General features: G+C 37.4%; 1 protein-coding gene across 1 annotated transcript in view; it reads right to left on the reverse strand.

Moving 5' to 3' along the window:
- Positions 1-26,976, reverse strand: part of LOC134536244 (uncharacterized) — a 34,613-nt gene extending 7,637 nt beyond the window's left edge. The window contains exons 1-10 of the mRNA XM_063375940.1: positions 26,637-26,976; positions 25,125-25,285; positions 22,932-23,111; positions 20,459-20,560; positions 19,020-19,160; positions 17,368-17,506; positions 15,697-15,803; positions 13,048-13,210; positions 1,354-1,800; positions 30-179 (exon numbers count right to left, since the gene is read on the reverse strand). Of these exons, the coding sequence (XP_063232010.1) occupies positions 30-179; positions 1,354-1,800; positions 13,048-13,210; positions 15,697-15,803; positions 17,368-17,506; positions 19,020-19,160; positions 20,459-20,560; positions 22,932-23,111; positions 25,125-25,285; positions 26,637-26,748 (1,702 nt within the window). The 5' untranslated portion in view covers positions 26,749-26,976. The remainder of the gene's footprint in view (positions 1-29; positions 180-1,353; positions 1,801-13,047; positions 13,211-15,696; positions 15,804-17,367; positions 17,507-19,019; positions 19,161-20,458; positions 20,561-22,931; positions 23,112-25,124; positions 25,286-26,636) is intronic.
- Positions 26,977-27,589: the final 613 nt, after the last annotated feature.

Consider the following 27,589-nt stretch of genomic DNA (forward strand, 5'->3'; position numbering starts at 1 on the left):
CTATCCTTTAGCACACAGAGCTGACTCACCGCGCGCTATGCTCCACCACGGAAGGGTGATGTAGGTGAGGAAGGCGTTCAGCGGCACGGACTGGGCGCGGCGCGTCTCCTTCCAGAAGTGGAACGTCTGGGTGAAGCCGCGCATCGTCCAGAGAGGGTTGTAGGCCCCGTCGTCCAGCTCTGCAAGCAAGACGCCGCCTCTCTCAGACACACAGCGAGACAGCAGCGAAGCCGTACGCAGGTCAGCACACACGGGGCACGGACAGAACTCGGCATTCCTTCCACACGCACACTGTACACAACACACTGACTGTCCGCCCTAGCCGGATCTGTTCAAGTTTTCTTTCACGAAAAAATCTGCACTTGCTATTCTTCATGTAAAAGAAACGCATACGTATGTCATTACAGAAACTATACTGAAAAAAATAAAATACATGATTGGAGCAATTTTCATGTCATCTCGGACAATTATTTCTACAAAAATTTTAGGTATTTCGAATTTGAGGATTCTTAAAAATACAGAATATTACAGAAGCCAGGACTTTTTTTAAATCCCAGACCCTAAATAAATGAATAGTGTGAAATAAGTACGTATATGCAAAGGTGCCCAACACAGCAGTCCACTTTTATTTATGTCACATTCTACTTAGTGCCTGTTACAAGTCAGACTTAGAAGTCACTTTAGATGAGCATAGCCCTTGCTGTGAGTTGCCTGCCTGTCACTCTAAAGTATCACAAACTCATTCTTGTGCATTTGTTTAAAAAATTTCACTATTTTATTTTTTCAGGCATTACCCAAATATTTATATATATACTTGCCCAATTTTTTAGAGCTAATTTGGAGGATAAACAATTGCAATTGTACTGCACACAAACAGATCTATCACAAACAAATACATCTGAAAGCCGAAGGCAGACTTAAGTTACAGGAAGCAATAATTGTTCTTGTTCCCTTGGGGAATAGCCACACAACAAAAACCTAAACTGCAGATCAACTGAAACGCTCAACCTGCGGAATCTAAGTAATCCTTCAATCTCACTCCATTCCAAATCACCGCCAGATAGAAAATACCATTCTAATATATAGACACACTCAATGTACCACATGTACTGTTCCAAAACCTTAACATTTATTTTTTCCTTCTTTGAATGATTATAAAAATCACAACACAATGCACAAACTTCACAAGATGACAGCTGTGCTAGATAGAACCACTGAAATAAACGTAACAAATAAGGGGGTGAAAAAAAAGGACTACAGCTAAGCAATAGAAACGGCATGCCACACTCTACACAGAAACTGAACGGGAAGCTACGAAGCCGAAGGGGCAGCGTCTGCACATGCTGGACCTACCGTGCTGGCCGGGCAACGCCCTGCTCGGGACGTCGCACCAGTAATTGACGACCGTCCCGTCGGGGGTCATGCGGAAGGGCGGGGCGACGGCACGGCCCCACGAGCGCGCGCGGTTGTTCAGGCAGTCCTTGACGGCCTTGGGCGCGGACGGGGAGGAGGGGGGCGGCGGTGGTTCGTCCGGCAGCGCCTCGTGGCACGACTGAGTCATCTCGTCCGGAGAGCCGGCGTCGCCCCGCCTCAGCTCCCGCGCGAGGCTGCCCTCCGCCAGCACGGACTCGGCAGGGCTCAGTGCCTCGCCGTCAGCGCAGAGACCCTCCGCGCTCGCCTCTGCGTTGTTGTTGAGGCACGAGGCACACCTGTGGCAGCGTGCCGTTGGCGGCGAGCGTCCGCCCACGCAGCGGCAGGGAGAGGTGGAAGAGGCGGAACAGTGAAGGCAAAACTTCAGCTCTACGGACAAACAAAAGAAGCAAACAAAAAAAAAGGCGTGTAGAAAAAAAGTAAAGGAAGTAACGGAAGAAGACACTCAGTACGAAGGAGTACAAGTTACACCTAACAAAGAAGCATGTAACATATCCAGAAAAAAAAGTGCACCTGTGCTTCAACTACTGCCTACGGCTACAGACACAGCTTCAACAATCTTGCAGACATCGCTGGGATGGTCTTCGTTCCGCTTCCTTGTAATAAACATGCATGCACACTACGCCAGGCCAACTGAAATATACTGTTAGAAGGATTTCAAAGACTGCCTGATGGCTACATCCACACACACACAGGTAGTTTTTATATTATAACATTTACAGTCATTGGGCAAAGTACTGGGTGTTACGGCTTATATGCACCTCAAAGTTAGGTTTTTGCATTCTCGTGAAATTATGTTTCATTTAGGACAATTCGTAGGGATATTCCACTATATATAATCATTCCAGTGTTTGTTTTTTTTAGATAATTTTGTCACCAGACTTATGTTAATTGCTATCTACTAACAGTAAATAGTCAGGCAAACATAAATCATTAAACTTTTTTTCTGACAAATTACATCTTTGATACTTGAATGTGATTTATGGATGGATGAATTAATAAATGATGACTTCATGTCTCATCAACATGGGGGTCATTAGAGATTGAGGCGTAATGAGTTGAGAATGAAAGGGCAGAAAAAAAAGGAGCACTTGAGAAAGCCCACCGCTGCCGCTAGCAATCTCCACCATTTTCCCAAGTACAAAATACCCATATCTAACCCAGCGGGGAATCGAACACGGACTACCAGTGGGAGGAAAGTGCTCAGACCACTCAACACCAGCCTTACTTACTACCATTTATTTTATCTTTTATCTGCATGTTTGTGCTACCCAGTAACTGAATGACTTCAGCAATTGGGTGGCAGAATAAAAACCTACGACCATTATGAAATATTTTAAATAAAATAATAGTTTCAACCGTTCAAAAATAATGCACACCAATGTTTCTGGAACGAGACAGTAAAAATTCAAATCCCTACACATCAACACAGCTTACTTTGTCATTGAAAGCTGGACTACCATTTACATAAAGACCAATTCCAATGTAAACAGGGTGTCCAGCAAACCAGGATAGAAAAATTCCCTGACTTTTCCAGGTTTTCCAGACAAAAATGAACATTTTTCCAGAAAAATTCAGATTTTCAGATTAATATCTTTCAGAGATTTCTTAAATGAAAGTAACAAATCATTTGCAGTTGAGTGACCCAGAAATGCAGAGTTGTAATATCGTGTAGCAACAGCTTCCTTTTCTTTGTCCCAGAATCTGACATAAATATCCATTTGTTGCATTTGAGCAACTTTGTTTAAACTTTCATCAAAAGCAACAAAATTATGATGACAGTCAACAACATTATTTAACATTTCCTTTTGAAAGTAAGGAGCAAGGCCCGACACAATTGTGTATGCTAATTTGGTTTTCTGTAATTGCATTCCTGCAGCTATTTCACTATCTGGAAACATTAGGTATTTTGAATAAAGATACACTATTGGCAGCAGACCTAAGAGAAGAATGCTGCATAATGGCATTCAAACACCACAAAATTTTTGATTTTGTAACACTATCTTTCCTGAAATATTGTTCAAAACCTCGAGAACTCACAGACTGGGATCTGCTAGGCAAATCACTATTATGAGCTTTGAGATGATTTGACGTTACCTGACGAATGAAATTATTCATTAGAGGCTTGTCCATCGAATTTGCTTGTGGTAACTTTAGAAACAGCAGTAACTGATTTGAAAAAAATTCCAAATGACTTGGAAGAATTCACTGCATTATTTGCACGTTGGTGTTTTTGGCCTTTCATGTGGCTTGAAAGAGCTCGTTTGTCCATATTACTGAGGGAAACAACAGTCTTGCACTCTTGCATAATTTACAAAAAAAATTAAATTTATCGCCCGGCACTTCCGTGCACCAACTAAATGCTGGGTCAAGTAACCATGTAGGATTGAATGATGTTTTCTTGAATTTAGACATTATTCACCGAAATTGTAGAGGCCTAGTCGCAGCTCCAGTAAAATCTAGCAGAAAGACCGCGAAAGATTCGCAATAAACAAAGCGTAAGTTTGTATGCACATCGCTACAGTGTAAAGAAATATGCTACATTTTATAACTTCCTAAGATCACAGCACTAAAATTCATAAGTATTTTGGCTATGATTAGAGTACAAAAATTTCCAAAATAATATTTCTATCTTTCAAAGAAAATTATGTTTGGGAATCTGAGATAACTGACGAAACGTATAAACAAACGGAGGAAACTGCAGTAATGGTGCCGGTGGTCGGTTCGGCCAGCTTCGGTAACCTTCGGGTACACTCGAGAACCGCCAAAAGTATGGTATGTTGTAACCCAAAATGTGGTACAGTAGCAACATATTAGGCAGACTAACTATGAACAGTAGCTTACAAGTTTACAAACTATGGTATTATCTGTCCCCTTCCTAACGTTGGGTGCGGTATTATCAAAATACAATATGCATGTCATACATACGGTAGGTATTTATATACTTCATGAAAGCAGTACGCTTGTATGTCGCAAGTCCAGATACGTAAAGGAAAACATTAGTTTAAATATGATTTGATTTGTCAAATAGTAAAACTAAAGAGTGAATTCTGTAAAACATTAAAAAAACCTTCATGATAAGCGAGTGGTTAGTGGTTTTGGTCATTTCCAGAACTTTCACAATTTTCCCTGACTTTACCCTGACCCCCAAAATTCCCTGACTTTTTCAGGTTTCCCAGGTTTTCCAGGTCGCTGGACACCCTGGTAAACCACACACAACCTGCAAATAAATTTATTACATTTGAAATAAGAGCGAGATAACACATTAAAATTATGTATTGTCCAAAACAATTAATACACTTTTTTTTCTAAAATTTTATTCTTCAAAATACAATTAGAAATCTGATTTCCACACATTTTTAATATTATAACAAAAACAGGAAAGGTAACTTTGAAAGTTGTTCAATCTCACTGGAAAGCTCAGAATAAAAAAGAATGAACTGATAAACATGCATTCGCGTGAATGTGGAAACCTGATGCAAACATGAAGAGATTTGCAAATGGTGAAGTGTGTTTGAATTTCTGGACAGAAAGTTCACTCAACAAGCCCAAACACAACCCGTGTCACACTAAAACAACCTCTAGTTAGGACTTTTTTGTTATTATTTCTTCACAAATACATAAAAACCCAACCGTTATGATTCTAAATCGACATTTCAGCCACGCATTTAAGCAGCCAAGAAGTCTATCGTCAAGTATGTGAGTGAGTGAGAGTATGTGAATAAGAGTATGTGAGTGAAAGTATGTGTGAGTGAGAGTGTGTGTGAGTGAGAGTGTGTGTGAGTGAGAGTGTGTGTGAGTGAGAGTATTTGTGAGTGAAAGTATGTATGAGTGAAAGTATGTATGAGTGAGAGTATGTGTGTGAGTGAGAGTATGTGTGTGAGTGAGAGTATGTGTGTGAGTGAGAGTATGTGTGTGAGTGAGAGTATGTGTGTGAGTGAGAGTATGTGTGTGAGTGAGAGTATGTGTGTGAGTGAGAGTATGTGTGTGAGTGAGAGTATGTGTGTGAGTGAGAGTATGTGTGTGAGTGAGAGTATGTGTGTGAGTGAGAGTATGTGTGTGAGTGAGAGTATGTGTGTGAGTGAGAGTATGTGTGTGAGTGAGAGTATGTGTGTGAGTGAGAGTATGTGTGTGAGTGAGAGTATGTGTGTGAGTGAGAGTATGTGTGTGTGAGAGTATGTGTGTGAGTGAGAGTATGTGGGTGAGTGAGAGTATGTGGGTGAGTGAGAGTATGTGAGTGAGTGAGAGTATGTGTGCATGAGAGTATGTGTGCATGAAAGTATGTGTGCATGAAAGTATGTGTGAGTGAAAGTATATGTGTGTGTGTGTGAGTATGTGTGAGTGAAAGTATACATGAGTGAAAGTATGTGTGAGTGAAAGTATGTGTGTGTGAAAGTATGTGTGAGAGAGCAAGTACCATGCGAGTGAGCGTGTGTATATGTAAAATAAGTGCACAGCCTTCAACTATTTATTTTATCTTGTCGACAATTTAATCATTGCTTGGTCAGCCATGTGGCTTCCACACACAAGAATACACACATATGTATTGTCTGTACAGACATGCATGTATTCTGATGCAGGACAATGTATTTAAGTATGGCTTCATCTGAGCAATGGTGACTGTTATTATTCACAAACAATACCTTGTTTAAAAGATCATTAAATAAATTATATAAATTCAGGGATGTGTTGTTAAAATCCTTAAATACCACATGTATTTAATATTCGAAAGACTTGATATTCTAGGAAAAGGAAAAATATTGGAGCTAGTAAAAAAGTAAAAAAAATATTAAGATATTCAAACAGTAACACCTCAGTGGTTGAGAAACTTCTTTCATTGTCCACTTCATGCAATTATAGCTATTGTAATACAGTTCCCCAATGCAAGAAATTTTATTTCATAAATTGGAGTACTGACTGCGGAAACTTTGTTTCTGTAGCACAAGAATGTAGATGAGCTGGCAGCCATATTCAATCAAACATGCAGCTGAATGACTGACGTACTACCAGCTAGTGATCTCAAAATGTTTGCTGTCCACTGCATGTTAAAATTAGTACAAAACTATGCTTGGATTCTATGTTTGTAGGTATAAAACATTTATTTTTTTGTAAATATTAGTGAGAGGAATTGTGTTTATAAACTTTTTCAGATGTTTTTCAAGTGGTATTTTCAATATTATGTTCCTGTGTGTATTGGTATTTTCAAAATTATGTTCCTGTGTGTATAACTTATTTGTACTGTAAATTATTACATTGTTATTTAATAAATAAAATTAATAAATTTAGAATAAACATTCAGCATATTTATTGATTTTTATTACTAACTGAAATTCATTGTATAATTAGTTATTTATTAGATATTTACTTTAAAAAAATTATACTTTACCAATAGTGTTTGTAATATCACTCCAGTAATTTTATTTCTAATAATTATTTGCATGCAAAATTAAAGTTAGCATTTATTATGTCAAGTAAGTATAACTTCTAATGTGTGTACAAGCACACATTTTTATTTTATTTTTTAAATGTTGACTCTCAAGAATTCCTTAAAAAAAAAAAAAAAAATAGTATATGTATTCTCACCCATACATTATTTAGTTCATAACACTGAGGTATAGAATTCAAAGGGTTTATTTGATGCACCATCGAAAAATCAGAATCAGGGGTTAGTGTAAAAGACAAATGGGATGTGATCAATCAATGTAAGTATCATTTTCTCACTAAAAGTGCAACAACTTAGTTCACATTAGTTACACTTGTGAGCCCATGTTATGTGATGTTCTTCCACTGATAGCCTTCACTAATGATCATTGTTTTGTCTCCCAACGAAAGCGACATCATTATAGCCAGACATCCAGAACAAGTATATCTGCTGAAATTTTGGCGAACAATGGAAAAACATCTTCAAATTGGCTGCACAGAGATTCAAACCCACGACCTCCCAAACACAGATCTCATATTCCACAATTGTAGCACCTCGCTGTTATTTTACTGTTCACCGACCATTTCAGAAAGCACCAATATTTATGTATGTCTATGAATGGCCATTTTAGTTACTACAAGTTCATCAATCCAGAGAAATAAACTGCACATATAATTAACTAGCCACATTTTTTTTGATTACATATATATTTTTTATTTTTTTTTCAATTTGAGAATTTATGAAACACCATTGAGGCCACTTGTGGCGGCCTCAGTCGTCTTGGTTATTACTATTACCTTTATTTTGCGTAAAGTTTATTTTAAGATGAGTTAATTTTTTCAATAACATTATTTATGTGTTTATATTATTTAATGGTGTATGTTATTATTTATTTATTGTAACTTTTTAATTGTATACCTTTTTTATTTTACGTTGAGTACCCTTATTCTGGAGTGGGACTTGCAAGAAATAACCAGAACGATCTAGCGGAGTGAAAGGTGGTAGTAGAGGAGGGGGGTGACGTCAGCTGACGTGACAAGGGGAGGCGACGGCCAGCTGTTTGCAGCGAGGGAGTGTGTGTTTGACCGCCAGCCGCGGAACTACTCGGTGGATAGTAGAACTTGCATTCCAGCGATGAGTAACTGGTGTTACGTTACGTGAATAAGATTGAATATGACGGTAACGCCACGACACCTTGGGCGAAGCAACATAAATGGTGGTATACGAGAACGCGATTTTTGGGGGCCTAGTGCACGGGCCACCGATACAGCGCGATGCAAGAGGCGCTAAAAAGTGAGTGGGGTTTACACCCGACCCCGGCAGTCACCAACTACAGAGGTATGCTTCAGTAACAAGTAAGTGCGAGAACTGGATTTTGTTATTTGTGCCCGGCTGGTATGACTTATGGAAGACGTGTTTCAAAGACAGAGTGTGGCGACGGGAATTGCTGGTTGAATTTATCTAGACTGAAGGACGTCACTATTTCGTTTCCCCCCCCCCCCCCCCCCCCCCCCCCCCCCCCTCCTCCGTAATAGACTTTGTGGGACTTTGGAATATAATTAAGTTTAGTGTAAGAGTGTCTGTATACAAAGGTCGCCACATGTGTTGAATTTAATTATAGCAATTTAAATGATATCTCGAATTAACCTTTTAGATCCCTTTACCCTTTTACAGTACTTAATTTTGAGCATCTTGTTTTTAGTAATTCATTATTATAACTATCACAATAGGTTATGCTATGCAGGACTGTCGGTAAATTTAGTATGCTAATGATTTATTTTGCGCACTGGCCAAATGTTACACCAGTCCATGCGCGTCTGTTTAATTTAATTTTAACTACAATTTCAATATCAGCATGGCAGTGGTGACGCGTATACGGGACTGGCGTGGCGAGTGCGGACGTGTGCAACTACCCCGGTATAAGGGGGGTTGGCCACACCATTTAAACTTAAAACATAAAAACACGAAAACTCTAATTAGTAATTAGTACCTACCTGAACTTGCTTCTCAGTAGATGGAGCTAAAATATCACAACTGTGTAAGAATTAAATTTACTAGTTAGTTCCTTGTCAAAAACAATCAGTTATATAGTATTGGTTTAAATTTACTAGACTTACTTGCCACTATGATAAAAAGTTGTAATAACTTAGTAACTAAATTAAGCAGTTTTAGTATCGAAGTAAGTCATCAAGGAAAATCAGAATAAATTCCAAGATTCACTGATTCACTCACTCGTGTAAGGTATATGATTATAACGCATTTGAAATTGAAATTTGTTACTTGTGTTTGTACATGAGGTAATAAGTGCCAAATATTCAAACAGATAACTTAAGATAGATACATCTCATATTGGCAACTTATTAAAATTATTTTTTCCCCCTTATCAATGCATGACAAAAGTTTGGGTTGTTATCATTAAAATCGTCTTACGCTCCTCTTTCTAAAATTAAAATTAAATATTAATTTTAAATTGAGAGTATGATGGCTAAATTGGAGTACACATATGAACTCTATATATATAATAAATGTAAGAGTGGTTTTTCAATGCATTCCACTGTGACTTCGCAACCCAACCCCTCTGCCCCACGGGGTATATGGTAGCCCTTCATCCATGAAGATTTTGTAGTAGGATACATTTCAATAATATTTAATATAGGTAATGACTGTAATTGTGTTTGAAGTAGCTTGGCTTCTGGGTTGTAGCCATGTCCTTGGCGAATAATTCACCGACGTTTCGGTCGACATTGCAGTCGCCATCATCAGGGAGCAGTAGGTAACTGCTCCCTGATGATGGTGACTGCAATGAGTGCAATGTCGACCGAAACGCCGATGAATTATCCGCAGAGGACACGGCTACAACCCAGAAGCCAAGCTACTTCAGACAATGGCCGTGAGAGCCTGCGAACATTGTAATTGTGTCAGTTTTGCCTATAAACTTAAGGTCATGCTAATTTTGCACTGGAGGAGATGTTTAATAGCATATTTCATCTTTATAGTACATTGTTAAAATATATTTTTGACGTAATTCTTTTTAATGCTTCCTTCTATCCGTACTCCCCAGTGGTTATATATTTAATTACTGTTTGGTATAATTTTACTAGCACCCTTTTAGGTGCGAGAGTTAGTCCCTTGATTACCGGGGCAGTTAAATTTTTTGTTCGTGTGTGCACCGCAGTTTAGCATAGCTCCCCGCAGGGTGCTGGATATGTTATCACTGACCCCGAGCAAGTGCAGTGGTGACATGCACAATCGTATATTACATTTCTTTAGGCTTAACATTGTGTTTACAATTATGTCAAGAGTCGATGAGACACTGGAACACAGATGAGGGATATTAAGACAAGAATCAACAACGTCACCACCCCTAGCTTTTCATAGAGAGCTTTTAGGAAACCATGGAAAATACATATGATGGTGTGACCGGGAATCAAACCAACATCCTCTGAATCAGGTACGTTAAACACCTACAAACATTCACACCAGAAATGTGAAGGAACACAATGTGCATATTAACTGTTTGAAGTTCTATGCTGGTACAAGAAAATCACATCAGATCAACAGCTCATACCACACAAGACAAAAATTTACACAGAACCACATCCCTAATTGCTTGATTCATTAGTTTGATGAAAAACAACAAACTCTTCAATGCATGGTAAAAAAAAGGTGGTTAGATCAGTGTTGAAAGTATAATGAATGAAAATAAAAAAAACATAATAGTCAAGTTTGTACGCATTTCTAACAAAACAAAAATTTTGACTTATCCAATAGCACTGCAAAATTTATTAAAAATATTTAATTAAATTACAATTTTAAGCCGTTCACAATAATCTTACCATAGCAGGTTGCAGACTTTATAAAGACAAAATAATTACAGAATGTAAACTATGTTTTTTGGCTATTGATAGATGATAAGCTGATGCTAATAAAACACTATTCCATCGCAACAACCATCAAACCATCAACACTGAAAATATTTAAACTTCTATTTTACTAGGGTTAGTGGAAATGGATATTTATGATCCAGAAGTTTCTGATGGCAAAAATATTATTTTCAATTAAAATGCAGAAAAGATTTTTCGAAATAAGCAATACTTACTAATTCTACAGAATCAAGATATTCTTGAAATGTCCTTTTAAACATAACAACATACATCCGAGGGCTTTTGGGTAGTTAGGAGGCGATCAATGTGTATCTTTGAGGTTTTTTAAGTTCTCAATGTTTGTGTCAAAAACTGAATTTATAAACATAAAAACTTGTATGTTTTGATGCAAATGAGAAAATTAAAGGCTCAGTTGGAAAGTAATATTATGGAGGCAGAAACAGGCTGTAATATGGGCAGCAAATAACTGTAGAGATAGACAGTGTGCCACTGTTCATTTTGTCTGGTTGCAGAAACGTAAACCTTATTTCATAGGTGATAAAGTAGTATGGAGGGGTTAGGAGGGGGGGAAAGGTAGCAAATACCATGCAAGTACACTATCCCTTCATCCCTAAAGAAACAATTAGAGAATAAATTTAAAAAAAAAATGTAGTCTGGGAAGCTTTTAGCTATAGTTAAATATGATGTAGGTCTAAGAATATTAAAAGTTGTTTGTTTAGTTAAATTTTTTGTTTTGTAAAAAAAGATACTATTTCATAATGTCTTTTGCTTTTTTTTTAACATTTAAGTATTTTTGCTTTGTTTTAACAAAAGTCGAAGAAAACAAATTAAAAAAATGATAAAGTTATAAACATATTATTTTTACATGATGCCATTTCGCACTGTTTGATAATCAGTGAAGAAAATCAGTTGCAGTCAATTAATATCAACAATTAATAAATGCATTCAGGAACAGTATTTTTTTACTATCGATACATCCTACACATGTTTCTGGACGATTCTGCTTCGTGTGCTTCCGATACAGCAATTTCTATCTCCAAATGCACCTTCTTTTGTTTCAAGTACTTTAACAAGCCAACATTTTCCCTTACCGCAATACTAGTTAACAAATATGAAGATACCTAATTTATACACCATAGTCGACTTTAAGGACCCTCATATATCAAACTGAACATTAGAACTTTTTAAGGACTTCTAAGGACCCTATGTGCCCTTGATACAACAGAATAAATATGATAGTATCAGCCACTCCTTAACACAAAATTATTGACTACACAAAACATTTTAATTATGTATTTTTACATGTCACCTCAGTAAGTAACTAAACCAACACACAACTACCACATTCTCCTCTAAAACTATTGAAAACTTCAACAACTGGAGTACTTACTGTGAATGTAAAAATACCAGCAGACAATTTTGTAGGCTGTATACGGGCAAAAAAAAAAAGGGGGGGGGGGGGGGGGAGGTACCAGTATTAGAGAGCGAGAAGCAGTGGAGCAAAGGTAAGAAACGCAATAGTTTTAACATAGATCAAGCAACACACAACATACATGCACTAGAGAGCCAATGCAGAAAAAATAAGAGAACGAAACCAGGACATTTGAGGTTTTGTATAAACGACTGGCCATAGGTGATTTATTAAAAAAGTATATATAGGTATATACCTTATTTAAATTTGGATTCATAATTTCAGGGTTACCTAGTCATACTAATAATAGGTAGTATCATTATTATTATAATTATGCATCTGTTTTTACAATTATGCACAGTTAATGTACTATATAATCCGAAGCTAAGCAAATACTGTTTCACCTTTGTACAACAACGAAGTTTAATTTACCTTGATACATTTCCCAAAAAGACCAAATCTCAAGCTTCATCTTCACCCCTATTGTGAATATTTAAAATTTTAAAAACTTTGGTTCTACAGTAAAAATAAATTAAAGATAGTGGCAATTTATCTCATGTCCAAGATAAATCAATATTGCAAACTAAAGAAATCGCAGCTATCTGTACACAAAGATTAAGAATGGTGTCTCCAAACATCACTCATCTAGTAACAGAAGAGTTTTGACAAAGTTCCTAAAACCTCTACTGGAGTAGAAAAAAACAAACCAAACTTATTCTAACGAATGGTTTTTAAAGGTTTTGTTTTTCGTGGTCAGCTAACATTGTTTCACATGTCTGTTATTAGGTTTTCAATATTTTAGACCTGGTTTCGAACCCACTACAAAAAAGTAAAAGAACACACACACTACGGAACATACACAAACGAACACCGGGAGTTTGGAACGCGACGACACTCACCATCCCGCACGTCCCCGGCTTCGATCTCGGTCAGCCCGTTGGCCATGGAGTCGAGGCCCTCGTTCTCCGAGCGGGACTTGGAGCCCGCCGTCTCGTACGGCTTCGTCTTCCAGCCCGCGCGCACGAAGTTGTTGAGGTTCGCGCTCGGGTCGCTGAGCCGGCGCTGCAAGGGTGTCACAGACGCTCACTTGCACACGCTCGCCATCTCGCGTACAGTCATCAACTACGGGATTGTCCATTAATCACGTGAGGCTCGAAAGGTATGGGGGGAGAGGGAGTCGGGAAAAATCATGAAATATTACAAGGGGGGTGTAGAGAGATATCACGTGTATTTATTTTTTTCGCCCGATTTCTACTAAACCGAAAAGCGACGCGTGACCTTGACTCGCCGTAGCCAGGCAACAATATCCCGAGCCCGCCGCAACATGAACCACCCGGCTCGGCTTGCCAGTCGCCAGTGAGACTGTGATTTTGGCGCCGAAAACATGCGTAAATCACATATAAGCCTTTCCTTTATTATTTTTATGCCAGTGAGAATAAACCTGCAACCTTAATGTATGTCTGGACATTTTTATCATTGTGTTTAATTTTCCAGAATTAAATTAGATTATACCCATATTTAAAGATAATATTCTGGGGGGGGGGGGGGGGGGGTTAGTCTAAAACCTCACCACAAATCACTAGGGGGGAGGGGGGGTTAAAAATTTGCTAAAAAAAATCACGTGATTAATGGACGACCCCTACTGTATTCACCAGTGGGCAAGACGAGAACATCATACATTTTAGAAGAGATCAACAGCTGCTGTTCATCATGTATGCCCTGCCGTCCCCAACTTTCTCACAATATGTATGCTTATGATAAAGGGAATATTTTTTTTTAGTAAGGCAGTATATCAGCTGATAACCTATTTGGGTTCAAGATCATGGTGTTCTAGTTTTGTATTTGTATTTTATTGTTGTTAAAGTTTCTGACAATTAATTATTGTTATTTATAAAAGCCAATTAACTATGTTTTTACTGGTTTCCACAAGTTTGACTGGGTTACTATTTATGTGTGATTTTTCAGTATTTTATTTCATTTAAATGTTATTTCATTTTACATATGTTTTTCATAGGGTGTTGTGATGTTTCTACAATGAGACACAGTTGTTTTTGTGAAAGACAGATGCGCGAAAAGTGATATGCGATATTTATCACCTCCTGTGTTAGAGAGAGACAGATAAGTTATACCGGGGAAGTTCCCAGATACGTAACTAATGGATTCTGTGTGGGTTTTGTACTGTGCTCTGACTAGTCATAGTTCAGCGGTAGCCAGGAGCGGCTGAGAGCGGTCGGTGGCTCACAAAATCATTTATAGACTGTATTTAGAGACAATTTAATATCCATGGTCTAAGCAGTCACCAAATAACCTGTTTTTGTTGAAACATTTTTTAATCTCTGGACCACCCGTGTCGGCGTTAATGGCTCGTGGTGCAGCCTTGGCATGGCTCGGCTGTTGCCCCTAGAAATTTTTTGTTCCCCGCAGGAACATTAGTTAAAGAGTGACTGGCACTGAGCGATAAGCCAAATAGTCTGTGCTCATGTGTGAAGAATCATATTGGACTGTTGTGTATTTAAATTTTGGGAATCTTTTCTTTTTAGTTTCAATTGGCAACTTAACCTAGAAATACACGAACTAACTTTTAAAATTCTTAAGCATCTTTCTTATTCAGCACCCAACTGCAAATCAACAGTTGTTTGAAGTGAAGACCTATCTCGCCAGCGCCCCACGGGAGTGGTGCACTCGGGTCAGGGAGCGACCAAGATGTCAGCAGGGTGCGCAACTGTGCAAACACCGCTTTCAGGAATGCGTTGTGCTAGAACTGCCGGCGCCCGAGTTGGCTGAATGCTCACGTAACCACGCCACTGTAGCACTCACACAGAGCCCACATAATGGAACGCCAACAATTTTAATTCAGGGACACGTGAATATCTGGGACGCGACAACTTAATATAATACAATTACATAATCAAAAACATTAAAAAAAAATAGCCAGCCATGGGGAATGTCAACAGAAGGGAAAACTTAAAACTTTGTTTTTAAAAGTGTAATATGACATCATTTCTACGTCAAATCTACGTGAGAAAATTATTTTGGTATTATATCAGTACCCTTGTCAGCATGATATCATTTATTTTTACATCTTTTTTTAGTCACAACAGATGTCAGTGGTATGTCAAAATTACGTAAAAATTCAATATCTAGCTATGACTTACCAGTGATGTCAATTGTCAGACCTAGGTCGTGTATTCACGTGGTCAAATTAACTTCACTTACTGCTACTACAGCATGTCGGTGACACGAACTCACAAGATTTTACACCATCCAAAAAAAAGAGTCCAACACGCACGTGATACAGTCGAGTATATACAATGTATTAGTGTATACATGCATGTACATGTACACAGGCCGTTGTCATTCGCCAGTCTGGCGCAACACGTCACTAGCATGTCAGTGACGCGAACCCATAGTTTCGCCCCTACCGAAAATCGCTCAACGCGGCTAAAGAAGTTTTCACTTCAAAAATTTATAGAAAATAGTTATTTTATCATCATAGTACATCCCAACCGAGCACAACAGTTTGCACAGAATTGTGCTTCGAGACTCACCTGGTGTCTGTAGACGTAGAACTCCTCTGGGTCCTCGTCCCAGTCCGAGTCCCACATGTCCGTCGCGCACAGGCCCGGCTCCGAGGTGGGGGTCTCCGCCCCGGAACCTGCCCGACCCACGCCTCACCTGTCGCAACCTTCCCTGGCGAGCAGGCGCACTCTCTGCCTTGCGACAGACACACTCGCTCAACCAACCTGGCGTTCTCTCTCACATGTACGTACTTGCCTCAAGTTGCACTTTTCAGTTTCCTGCATCTTATCCCACTAATATTATAAATAAAATGTGAAAGTTTGGATGGATGGATGGATGGATGGATGGATGTTTGTTACTCAATCCCGCCAGAACGGCTGAACGGATCTGGATGAAATTTGGCCTACAGCAAACTCATATCCTGGATTAACACATAGACCACATATTAATATGAAATTCCATCCCTAAGGGAGTGAAAAAGTGATAATTTTCATTTTATAACAGAAAAAATGATAGCTCATAGACATACAAATAGTGAGTGAATGTCATTTGTCTATGTCTGCCACATGATAATACACATAGTAAGGTCTGGCAAATTCATATTTTTCTCCTTGGTGAGACCAGCCCGCTTAGTAGAGCTCCCAGCGGCTAGCAAAATAAAGGCACTAATAACAGTTTTGTTCTTAACTTCGTCAATAGATAGAGTTGCCTTGAATTTTAAACGCACCATCATTTGATGCATTTGTCATGTCTTTAATTTTCATCTGTTTGTGTCGAAAAAGGTCCCCTTCACCCTGTGTTCAGCCCGGGCAACGCCGGGTACTGCAGCTAGTAAAATTATATTTATTGCTGCATTATGGTGAAATTTAAAATATTATTCCTACATACTGGAATTATTTTCCACTGTCTCTAACCATACAGTTTTAACTAAGCTTTAAGACGGGCAAAATATCATTCAAATTGTTCTGCTCAACATCCAGGGTAGCTAATAAAATTTTTTCAAAAAGTTTTTTTTCTATCAAAGGGTGATTTTTAAATTTATACAACAAAAACCAAGCATGAGCGAATGTAAAAAGAAATTTTCCACCATTTGAAGGAACATTCCAATTTGTAAGTTAAGACAGATAAAAACCGTTCCAAGATAATTAAATGGACAGTATCCAACTATTTATATTTAACATGCAACTATGAACTGAAGTGGGGCATAAAAAAAATTGAGTTGGTAAAAGGCAATTGGAAATTAAAAGTTTCGTGACTTTCAAAACTAATGCTGTTTATTTAAGAACTTTATCATGACCTTCGTGACAGTCCTTCAGTTTCCTTATTGGGACTTTCATGATTAGTACACACACTGACATATGAACCAGATATTCGTGGTATCGTGCATGCAAATCCAGTATGGTGAGCTCAATGAAATGTTTGCAGATAACGTTCGCAGGCTTTCACTGCCATTGTCTGAAGTAGCTTGGCTTCTGGGTTGTAGCCGTTGTACCTACTGTAAATAGGCAACTGCTCCCTGATGATGGCGACTGCAGTGTCGACCGAAACGTCGGTGAATTTATTTGCCGAGGACACGGCTACAACCCAGAAGCCAAGCTACTTCATGTTTGCAGATACACCATCACCAAAGTGCACAAGACTACATACCAAGTAAAATATTTCAATATTTATAGGACGTGATTTATAAGACTCAAGGGCACCTTTTGGTTTGGTGACGGCCATCTCCGCGTGTCCCTTGCCCTGCGGGCCCTTCATGCGCACAAACTCGACGCGCTGGGTTGTGGCGCCCGAGAACAGGCCGAACGTCATCCTCTGGGCCATCTTGCTGCTCAGGCTCGACTGCAACACACCACACGCCCCATCGACTACTAGACACGCCCCATCGACCACTAAACACGCCGCATCGACCACTAACACACTTCGCTCTACGCGTGGGCCCAAGCACAGGACCACAGCATCCTCCACCAATGTTGTTGAATGGGGCTCTACGACAGGTTAGTTTGGGAGAATATAAAACAAAAAAAAGTGGGTTGTCTGTAAGGTCGGTTTACGGACGATAAATATTACGTGATAACGTCATGAGAAAACATTGATGAAAAATTGCATACTTTTCAATTTTCAAGTATTATTTACAGTTTTTGCAAATTTAATTTAAATAATTTGATTACATATAATCACGAACAATTAGTTATAGAAATAAACTGAAATCAAATCAATGTCAATAAATTTGTTAATTTGAAATGACGAAATTGGACAAATAAATCAAAATTTTTTTTAAATTGCTGCTTTTAAAAAGGCCGCCTTAACCTGTTTAATATTATAGAAGATTTTCTCGCACGGTGGTTGGCCGGTTTTTGCATGCTCGGCTCAGGCGGAACGTGACAATGAGTCATGCTTTTTGTGCTTTCAGCCGGCGTTCATCGATTTATAAGGTTTTATCATGTCAAAAACTGAAAATAATACAATACTGTGATTTTCTACTCCCAACAAAAGCATAAATGTGGTCAAAAAATATATATATATATTTTTTGGGTCACACTACATTTGTGCAGTACATACTCAGTACAGTAGTGTCTCTAATCCGAATTAGATGGAACCAGACTGTGTCTAGATCACCGAAAGTTCAGATTGAACGGAATTTGCCTCAAAATGCACGTAATGAAATTTAAAATGTGTAAACCAAAAATGTTTTTTTTTCTTTCATAAATATAACTTTTGCTACATCTTGATTTTAGTTTAACTACTACTGTACATGTACATGAACATTAATTTTTAAACCTATGAACTGATAAAAGGATTAACCAAACAATTAAAGAAACAAAACTCATGCTCTGTTTTTAAAATCCTGTCCACATTAACCAATGCCCGAACAAGCAGGAAAGACATATTTTTTTCCTCATCAATTCTGCTTTCATATGCACCAGGTCTCAGTTCTAATACTGTCTCAATCTTGATGAAAATAGTACATAGTGTTGAAATTGTGAGAATAAATTCATCTACCTGTTGAGTGCCACGTTCAATAATAAATAATGCGTGATGCGGTGAATGGAACTTTTAAAAAGGCGTTAGTGTCTACGAGGTTGTATGTCACACCTGTAACGAACTCGTAAGTAGAATATTTACAGAAGTGATGTTCCTGTGCTTTATGAGTTGCACGAGTATGACGAGAAGACTGCTCGCCAGTCCAGAGGAGACACCGCGCCAGAATCACCGAGCGTCGCACCCATCATCCCGCCTCACGAACACAAATACAGTACACCCCCCGGTTAGGTGGACCCCCTCAACATTCCGGCGAGATACGAACAACCGGTCATAGTACTGCGCAACAACGAGCGACGGGCCGGGTACCAACCCTCGCGTCGTACACCCGCTTCAAGGCGTCGTATCGGATCGAGCCGAGGAAGATGACGCCCTGGATCGCTCCGTCCCTGTCCGACGCAACCAGCTCCACGCACACCATCTCGCCGTCGCGAACCAGGATGTCGCAGAACACCTGAGCACAAGAGCACACACGCAGTCAGCGGACACGCAGATAAGGGATACAACACAAAAGAAAAGGGGGGATTGTCTGTAAACTCGGTTTACGGACGATAATTTTACGTGACAATGTCAAAACAAAACATTAATGAAAAATGCATACTTTTTAATTTTCATATATTATTTACAGTTTTTGCAAATTTAATTTAAATAATTTGTTTAAATGTTTAAATATAATTACAAAAAATTAGCTATGGAAATAAACTTAAATCAAATCAATGTCCATAAATTGTTTTAAATTGCTGCTTTTAAAAAAGCCCGCCTTAACCTGTTTGATATTATAGAAGCTTTTCTCGCACGGTGATTGGTCGGTTCTTGCACGCTCGGCTCAGGCGGAAAGTGACAATGAGTCATGCTTTTTTCGTGCGTGCAGCCGGCGTTCATCGATTTATAAGACGTTATCACGACAAAAAAAAATGTCAAATACAGTGAAATCTTATTTAATGTGAACTGCCCACCTAAACCTGAAAGGATTAGAATCTTGACATTTTGTACAAATAAAATGGTGTATTACTAGAGACCAATATATATGTTGAACTGCGATAAAACCAAAATAGAAAACACCCAAAAGCATGTAAATAAACAATATACTCATACCAAAATGCAAGTTAATACAGACTGCACTGGAACTTAAATTACAAAAATGTAATTATTTTTAATTAAAATATATATTTATTATATAGATTAGTAAATATTTTAACAAAATTGATAGTACTCTTTCCAAATTAGAAAAAAAGAATTCAATCATCATGTAAACAATAATCCATTAACCAATAGATATTAATTTTAAATTTTTAAAAGAACGTCAATATAATAAAAACATAATTTATTTAATAAAAAAAAACATAAAACATTGACAGAAAACACATATAATATAAAACAATAAATTATAAATAAAATCATTCAAATAATTGATACACTAAGAAACACTTCATAACAGTTAAATACAACATAATACATACGTACATATATTACACAAGTAAAAATGAAAATTATGTTGTATTTAACTGTTATGAAGTGTTTCTTAGTGTATCAATTATTTGAATGATTTTATTTAAAATTTATTGTTTTATATTATATGTGTTTTCTGTCAATGTTTTATGTTGTTTTTTTATTAAATAAATTATGTTTTTATTATTTTTTTAATCCTTGTTTATTTTTTTTTGTATGGTGTCTAACACTTTTGCCTTACACTGTGGGTAGACAAGTAACGATTTATATAAATAAACAAATAAAGATCCTGGTTCACTCTACCTCGTCGAAATTGTCGACCATGAAACAGATGTGTGGATACGTCATTTCCTCCACTTCTCCTTTTGTGTCCATTCTTCTCCGGCTGGGCGACGCATACACTTTCTAGTGAACAGTGCAAGCATTCAAAAAAGTGTTACAAGATGATCCACCAAAATTCAGCACTTAATGACAGTAGGATTTCCCTAGCCAAACGAACTAGGAATACACAGATACTATATAAAAGATTATTTGCATAAAACGTGGACCATGATAAACTTGATCCAGCTGGAAAATTACATCATCAGTGTTTGATAATGATACAGGTCAAAATTTGTTTTAAAAGATTACATTCACATTGGTTTAGACAAAAGTTTTAGATAATATTTGTAAGATTTGCAAACAATCTGAACGGATTATAAGTGTGTCTACTAAGGGAGTTACAAATTTTTTGTCATTCAACCCCTGTTTATTCCATCCATTGCAGTCATTGTAGGTTGTATAGAAAAATTATTTCAGACAAAAAATTAAAGGTTTTACAATAAATTAGAATGAATTTGATAGTGTACATAATATGGAAATTATACTTTTTTTTTTAATTCTATCTTTTTTTTCCCAACCATTTGTAGCAATGGCTGATCTTATCAAAAATTGTTTCAGACAAAATTTTCAGATAAAAATTATAGTTTTTACAAACTATTTGAACAGATCTGACTGTGTCTTTACAATTTTTTAAAGGAGTTATGATTTTTGGCCTCTAACATTTTTTTTACCCCTTACAGTTTTTAGACAAAAGTTTTTGGTATTACTCCTACATATTATACGTTCAAAGGGATTTGTGTGATATTCATCATATAATGGGAGTTATAGCGATTTTTTTGTTTTTCAAAAAACCTTCCCCATTTCTACCCCTTTGGGTGATATTACCCATTGACAAACTCGACCTAATTTTTGTATGATTACATTTTATGTATCAGTTTGAAAGTGATTTGTACAAAATTATGGCAATTATTAAGTTCCTAAAAATGTGATATATATAAACTTTTGAGTTGACGATGGTTTTGGGGTCTATGGATCATAAAACAAAAATACTATATAAAATTTTTCCTGATATCACACCATACGGCTACGAAAGCTACCCAAAAGGCTCAAACTAAATCAAGTAATTCTAAAACTAGCTCTTTTTCTCTTTTTTTTCTCTCCTGTGCCACCTTTTTTCTCTGTGCAACAATGGCATAAGTGTGAGAAATCCATGTAATAGTGAGATGTAGTATATCACATTATAAGACAAGTAGCAGCTTTAAGCCCTTCAATTTGCATAAAATTACTGTCTTAAATGCCATGTACATCTCAAACTACATACAATAAAATAGGAAATTACATTTTTAAAAAAACTGTTTACTGTATTATATTCGTTGGGTATGAAGTGGGCGAAATTAAGCTCCCGCTGTGATGATTATTTTCCTATTTATGGAGCAGTACAGTCACTGCACTGTTTAAAACCAAGGCTCTACAAATCTTAGGCACTAGGTCACCCCGACTCCAAACTATTCCTTGCCGGCAGCTAACTTCTTCCAAGACACCAACATATAACCATACAGTTGGTTTGAAAACATCAGTCAAGTTTGTTGTTACAAAATAATCTTGTGCAGAAAAGACTCGTTCCAAGAAACCGGCATGGTATTTAAATTGTAACAAGTTAATTCTAATTGTAACAAGTTGCTATAAAGGTACCCTTTAGTACACTTTAATGTTTAGATAAAATCTCAAAGTAAAACTGCTCACACAATTATATTTTTTTATTGCCGACTACTCAATTTCGTGCCTGACTCCTAAACATTTACCTCGTTTAGGGTAAAATTTCAATCCGGATTGAACCTGGAGTGGAGTGAGGAATCTAAATTGAAATATTACTTAAAACACTTTGTTGTGGACTGAAGTTGGAGTGAAGTGAGATAATCCACTCCACTTGTTGAGGTGGACTGGACTGAAGAATCCGGATTGAGATTTTACTTTAAACACGGACTGGAGTGAAAATAAAACACGCACGAACAAGCCGCCGCCATATTGCATTGTTTGTTATTGGTCTCGTTGCATTTCAGGCATAATTTGTGAAAATGGCAAAAAAAAAGAGCAGAGGAATGTGTGGACAGAGATGGAAGTAGAGTTATTTTTGTACGTAATGATTGAAAATCAATTCTTTGCTTTTCGTTAGTCAGTTGTTCTCTGCTTTGCTTTGTCATCGATTATATCGCACCACAACGTTTCCAGTCCGTGTTGACTCCAACTTCGATCTTGTTTACATTTCAATCTGGATTGTGATATTTACCATAATCACATTTCGTCAGTCTTACGTTCGTTACACATTCACTCCGAGTTCACTCCACTCCAGGTTCAATCCGGATTGAAATTTTACCCTAAACGAGGTATTTCGGAAACTCTGCGGAGGCTCGGGTCTGACCGGGGTGCAGGGGGGGGGGAAGCGGGCCCCACGCACCTGGGAGTGCCTCTTGAGCACCTGCAGCTCCTTGGGGCTGGTGCGGGTGCAGATGGCGAGCGTCAGCGTGTAGTCGAACTGGTGGATGACGAGGTTCAGGTACACCGTCTCCTCCCAGTCGATGTCCGGGTCGCCGATGGGCAGCTTGCGGCTGTCCTTGCGGAACACGTCCACCTCTGTCTGCGCACACGGCCGGGGTCGCAATTCTCCCCGCGCTCGGCGCTCTTCTCAACACTAGGCTTGACATCGCCATGCTTTATTGGAAGCTTCGGTCGTGACGCAAAAGCTTTGCATTTGTCGCAAATTTCCAAAACCACTGGAAGCTTAAAATATGCTCATGAAAAAAAATTTATATTTTTTTTTTACGTGATAACATCTTATGAATCGATCAACGCCGGCTGCATGCACAAAAAATTTGTCACGTTCCGCCTGAGCCGAGCATGCAAGAACCGGCCAACCACCGTGCGAGAAAATCTTCTATAATATCAATAAGGTTAAGGCGGGCTTTTTAACTGATTGTTCCGTGATTATATTTTTAAAAAATTATTTTTAGTTAAATTTGCAAAAAACTGTAAATAATATTTGAAAATTAAAAAGTAGCTATGCAATTTTTCATCAATGTTTTCTTATGATGTTAACACGTAAAATTATTGTCTGTAAACCTACTTTACAGACAACCCCCCCCCCCCCCCCCCCCCCCTTTTATGCTTGAATAAACTTGGTTGCTTAAAAAATCAAAAGAAGGTGCTCCATTTGCTTTTATGAATACTCAATATTAATATTATTAATGCTTATTTGATAATTTTATTGAATAATGTGCTACTTTATAGTGTTAATTTTCTGTGGAGATCTCATCACTAATAAATTGTAAAAAAAAAAACACACACACACACACAAACAGCATAAACTGAATTACAGAAATAAAATAATTTTGATGCTTAGAAAAACTAATGGCAAAACAAATGACAAAGTAACTACAATGTGCACGATAAAGTATAACCATTGATGGTCTCTGTTTCAGTATATCATTTCCAAGATGCCCTACTGGTTAAATAAAGCTACAAGTTGACGGATAAATAAATGTTTTATCAGAATAATTAAAATATTTTGTAAGCAGAAATGCTCATCCTCGTCTCCTCATAAATTTGAAGTATGTAAAACCAAAAATAGTTTATATGAGGTGTGGATTTGTATTCTAGACATTTTCTTTTAAATTTATTAAATACAACTTAATTTTAATTTCAGGTGACATATTCACACAAACTTTTACCACGAATTTCACACCATAAATTTTATAGTGAATGCCTTTTTCTGGTGGAAAAAACTTAAAGGACTTACCAAAAACTGTACCAAAAAAACCACCTTCAATTTTTGAACCCAGAAATTTTATAATATTTCAATATCAAGGCCATGTCGGTTGCACAAATAATCTGGGCTAGAATTTTTCAACATTTTGTAAACAAGCGTTAAGCGATTTAAAATCAGTCTTTCATGAAGTCGTAACCAACCAAACTTTACCCCACTAATGCAATTGGTGATACATTCAATTTCACCAAATCAACCCTCATCTGTTTCTCATGACCTGAATCCACACGAGTGTAGCTGAAAAACACTAATTCCATTCTCGCATTCTTTCAGTAAAAAAAACCAAGTAATGGAATCAAAGGGCTTGATAGCACCGCATTATATCTTCCAACATGTGGCTTAAGGGCTCTGCCTACCCAGTCACACACACGGTGTGCAGAGCTTCAGGGAAAACAACGCGATTTCAAAACTACTCAAGACATCCCAGTGGGGTCTGTTTACGAAAAGAATTTAAGAGTTCGCTGAGGGCCGAAAAGTACTTTAGATTTCGGATTAAGTTTTCAAACTGTATTTTTAGAAGAGTTTAAAATGGCTAAAACTCATGTTTTTAGAGAAATTTTTAGGCGTAAAACAACCGGTACAGATTCTTGAAAGCACTTAAGGGACTTGCACTACACCTTTATCTTCATTTATCAGCAATATAATGTTACGGTCACCACTGAGATCTCACAGTTATCCTGTGCACGACGAGAAGACTGCGCGCCAGTCCAGAGGAGACACTGCGCTAGAAGCACCAGCCAGTCCCGCCTCACCAACACACATACACCCCTGACGAGGCGGGCCCCTTAATCATATATTAGGACTGTTAGGTTGTCTGTGAATGCTCACCTCGAACTTGGGGAGGTAACGAGACGACCCTTTGACGTGCCTCTTCCTGACGAAGAACAGAAGGTCATCACAGTCGATGCAATGTTCTGTTTGGAAGAGGAAGTGCCTAACAAAGAGGTCAGTCCAATATGTGGTCCCTTGCAGTATCACAAATCCCGAATCTGCAAAGAAGAAAAAAAAACAGACATTTTGGAATTAAGTAGGTACAGCACAATTACCCTGAGATATGAAACGAGACAACCCAACAATCTGGATCTGACAACAACAAAAAAAACTCGTTAAGTTAGATTTTGAAGATGCAAAATGACAAAATAGTGTCAATTACACTACATGACTAATACCGTACAGCTCTGAGATTACTGAGAGTTGTTGTCAAGTCAGATTGATAGATGGCACTAAGGTTTGCCCAGTATGAACAATGCATTGTTTAATTCATATGGTAGGTACCAAAATTATAACTTATAACAAAGAAAATAACCTAATTAGGCACAAATAGTGTGGAAAACAGTATTGGCTCGGCTATAACATACTAAGATAATTGTTCCTATCACGTATCCAAGTTGATCCCTTGATCCTGGTGACATGATCAGGTATGATTGATCCTGTGGTACATGATGCTTGCTGTTTTCAGTACATTGAAAGATCCTGAACATAATAAAAATATTACAACACAAACAATGTTAGGAAGTAAAAAAAAAAAATTTGGATTTTTTATTTGAGTTAAAATCAAAATTCACTGTTACATCACAATTTTTGTTGTATCCAGAATCTTCCGATATGCTAAATTAATACAGCAAGCATCATCATGTACCACAGGATTAATGTATTCAGGATCTTGCCATTAGGACAATAAATAGGAAACTTTTACCCATACTCATTAAACTTCCCTGCCTTTAGTAAACAGCCTTGGCTATGCTATATTCTTAAGAATCTTTGGATAACGACAATATCATATTGCAGATAGTATCAAGTAAATAGTCAGGTGGTGAAAACAGGATCAAGGCTCTTGTAAACAGTCACAGTTGTGCTATGAAATCATAACATGGCGGCAGGCTCATCACTGCACAGGATATACCTCGTATTCTATAAATGTGAGTTTCTAAGAATCCAGTTGGAATTTTTAAATGCTGTTTATTAGAGTTACATTGAGGGATGTCTGAAGTGTTAAAATAATAATACTTTTCAAAATTTTATTACTTTATTTACAGAAAAGTCATTAATCTAGGAATTAATCCTAATTTCTTTTTAAAACAGTTGTGTTTGCACTGGGTAATATAATATATATTTTAACAATTTATGTATAAAATATATTTGTCGCCACACCTTTTGCCACTAGGTTATTTTGTTAGTCTTGAGCTGTCCGGTATAAGTAGGTACACAGTGTATTTGATGTTGTGGATGTAATTTTTAAATTTAAATGTTCTAATAATCTATTAACACAATATTTAAGCATAATTAACAGTATGTGAGAATACATAAAATCAAGAAATCGTATTCATTATTTACACTCACCATCTTTTAATAGTTGCCTCATTTCTTTGGTCCTCTGAAAATTAATTTCTTCAAGCAACTGTTCCAGCATTGTTGGTGTTTTCAACAAAGACGAAACATTTGCAAATGCCATTGTTTGTGCAGTTCTGCGTTAACTCTTCCACTCTCCGGGGCGTACCCCGGTGCACATGATTTAATTAATTTGGTGAGGAAACTAATTGATAAATTCTTGAAGTGAATAAAAATTCAAAATATGTAGCCCCATTTCATAATCCAAAACTTATATTGAGCAATGTGTACTTTAGTCTCATTTACCAACACGAGAACACAATAAATGTCATATGTCAATAAAATTCAGAATGTGTTTCGAAAACTATGCAAACAAAACATTCTCTTCTCTCAAACGGATTTTTCGTATGTTGGTAATAAATCAACAGCTTAAAAATTCTTAATCGATCTTTTAACTGTGAAAACACAATTTATACTTAATTCTAAAAGAATTTTGATATAGAGCATTCAGTTGTCTTTATAAAATGTTGTTATGTTTTATCTGCAATCGCATTATTTTGATTAATTTGATAGAGATTTACTGGACACAGTTTGCCCTGGACTTTGCGTGATCCTGTGTCATTTTCTTTTGCGAGTTCCTAATATTCTTTATTGTGGCTAAACCGTCAAAAAGGGTTCCTGAAACAGGGAGGGGCCTGGGGTATGGAAAAGCCCCATACAAAAACAAAAAGGGAATTCGGTGGCCTTCCCCCGGAAAAATTTGAAACAACGTTCCAATCTTGTCTGCAGCAGGTAGTGATTGAGATAAATTATGATACGCCAGAGTGCACATGCACCGACCGTAAAAGTAGCAGGTAATACTATTTTCCATAGAGTCTTTTTACTTTGCAACCGCGCAAGTGTCAAAGATATTTGTAAGAGTCCAAATGAACAATGTGCTGATGAAAGTAAAGCCAAACAAAGCT

Source organism: Bacillus rossius, chromosome 10 (genome assembly GCF_032445375.1).
Source record: "Bacillus rossius redtenbacheri isolate Brsri chromosome 10, Brsri_v3, whole genome shotgun sequence".
NCBI lineage: Eukaryota > Metazoa > Arthropoda > Insecta > Phasmatodea > Bacillidae > Bacillus > Bacillus rossius.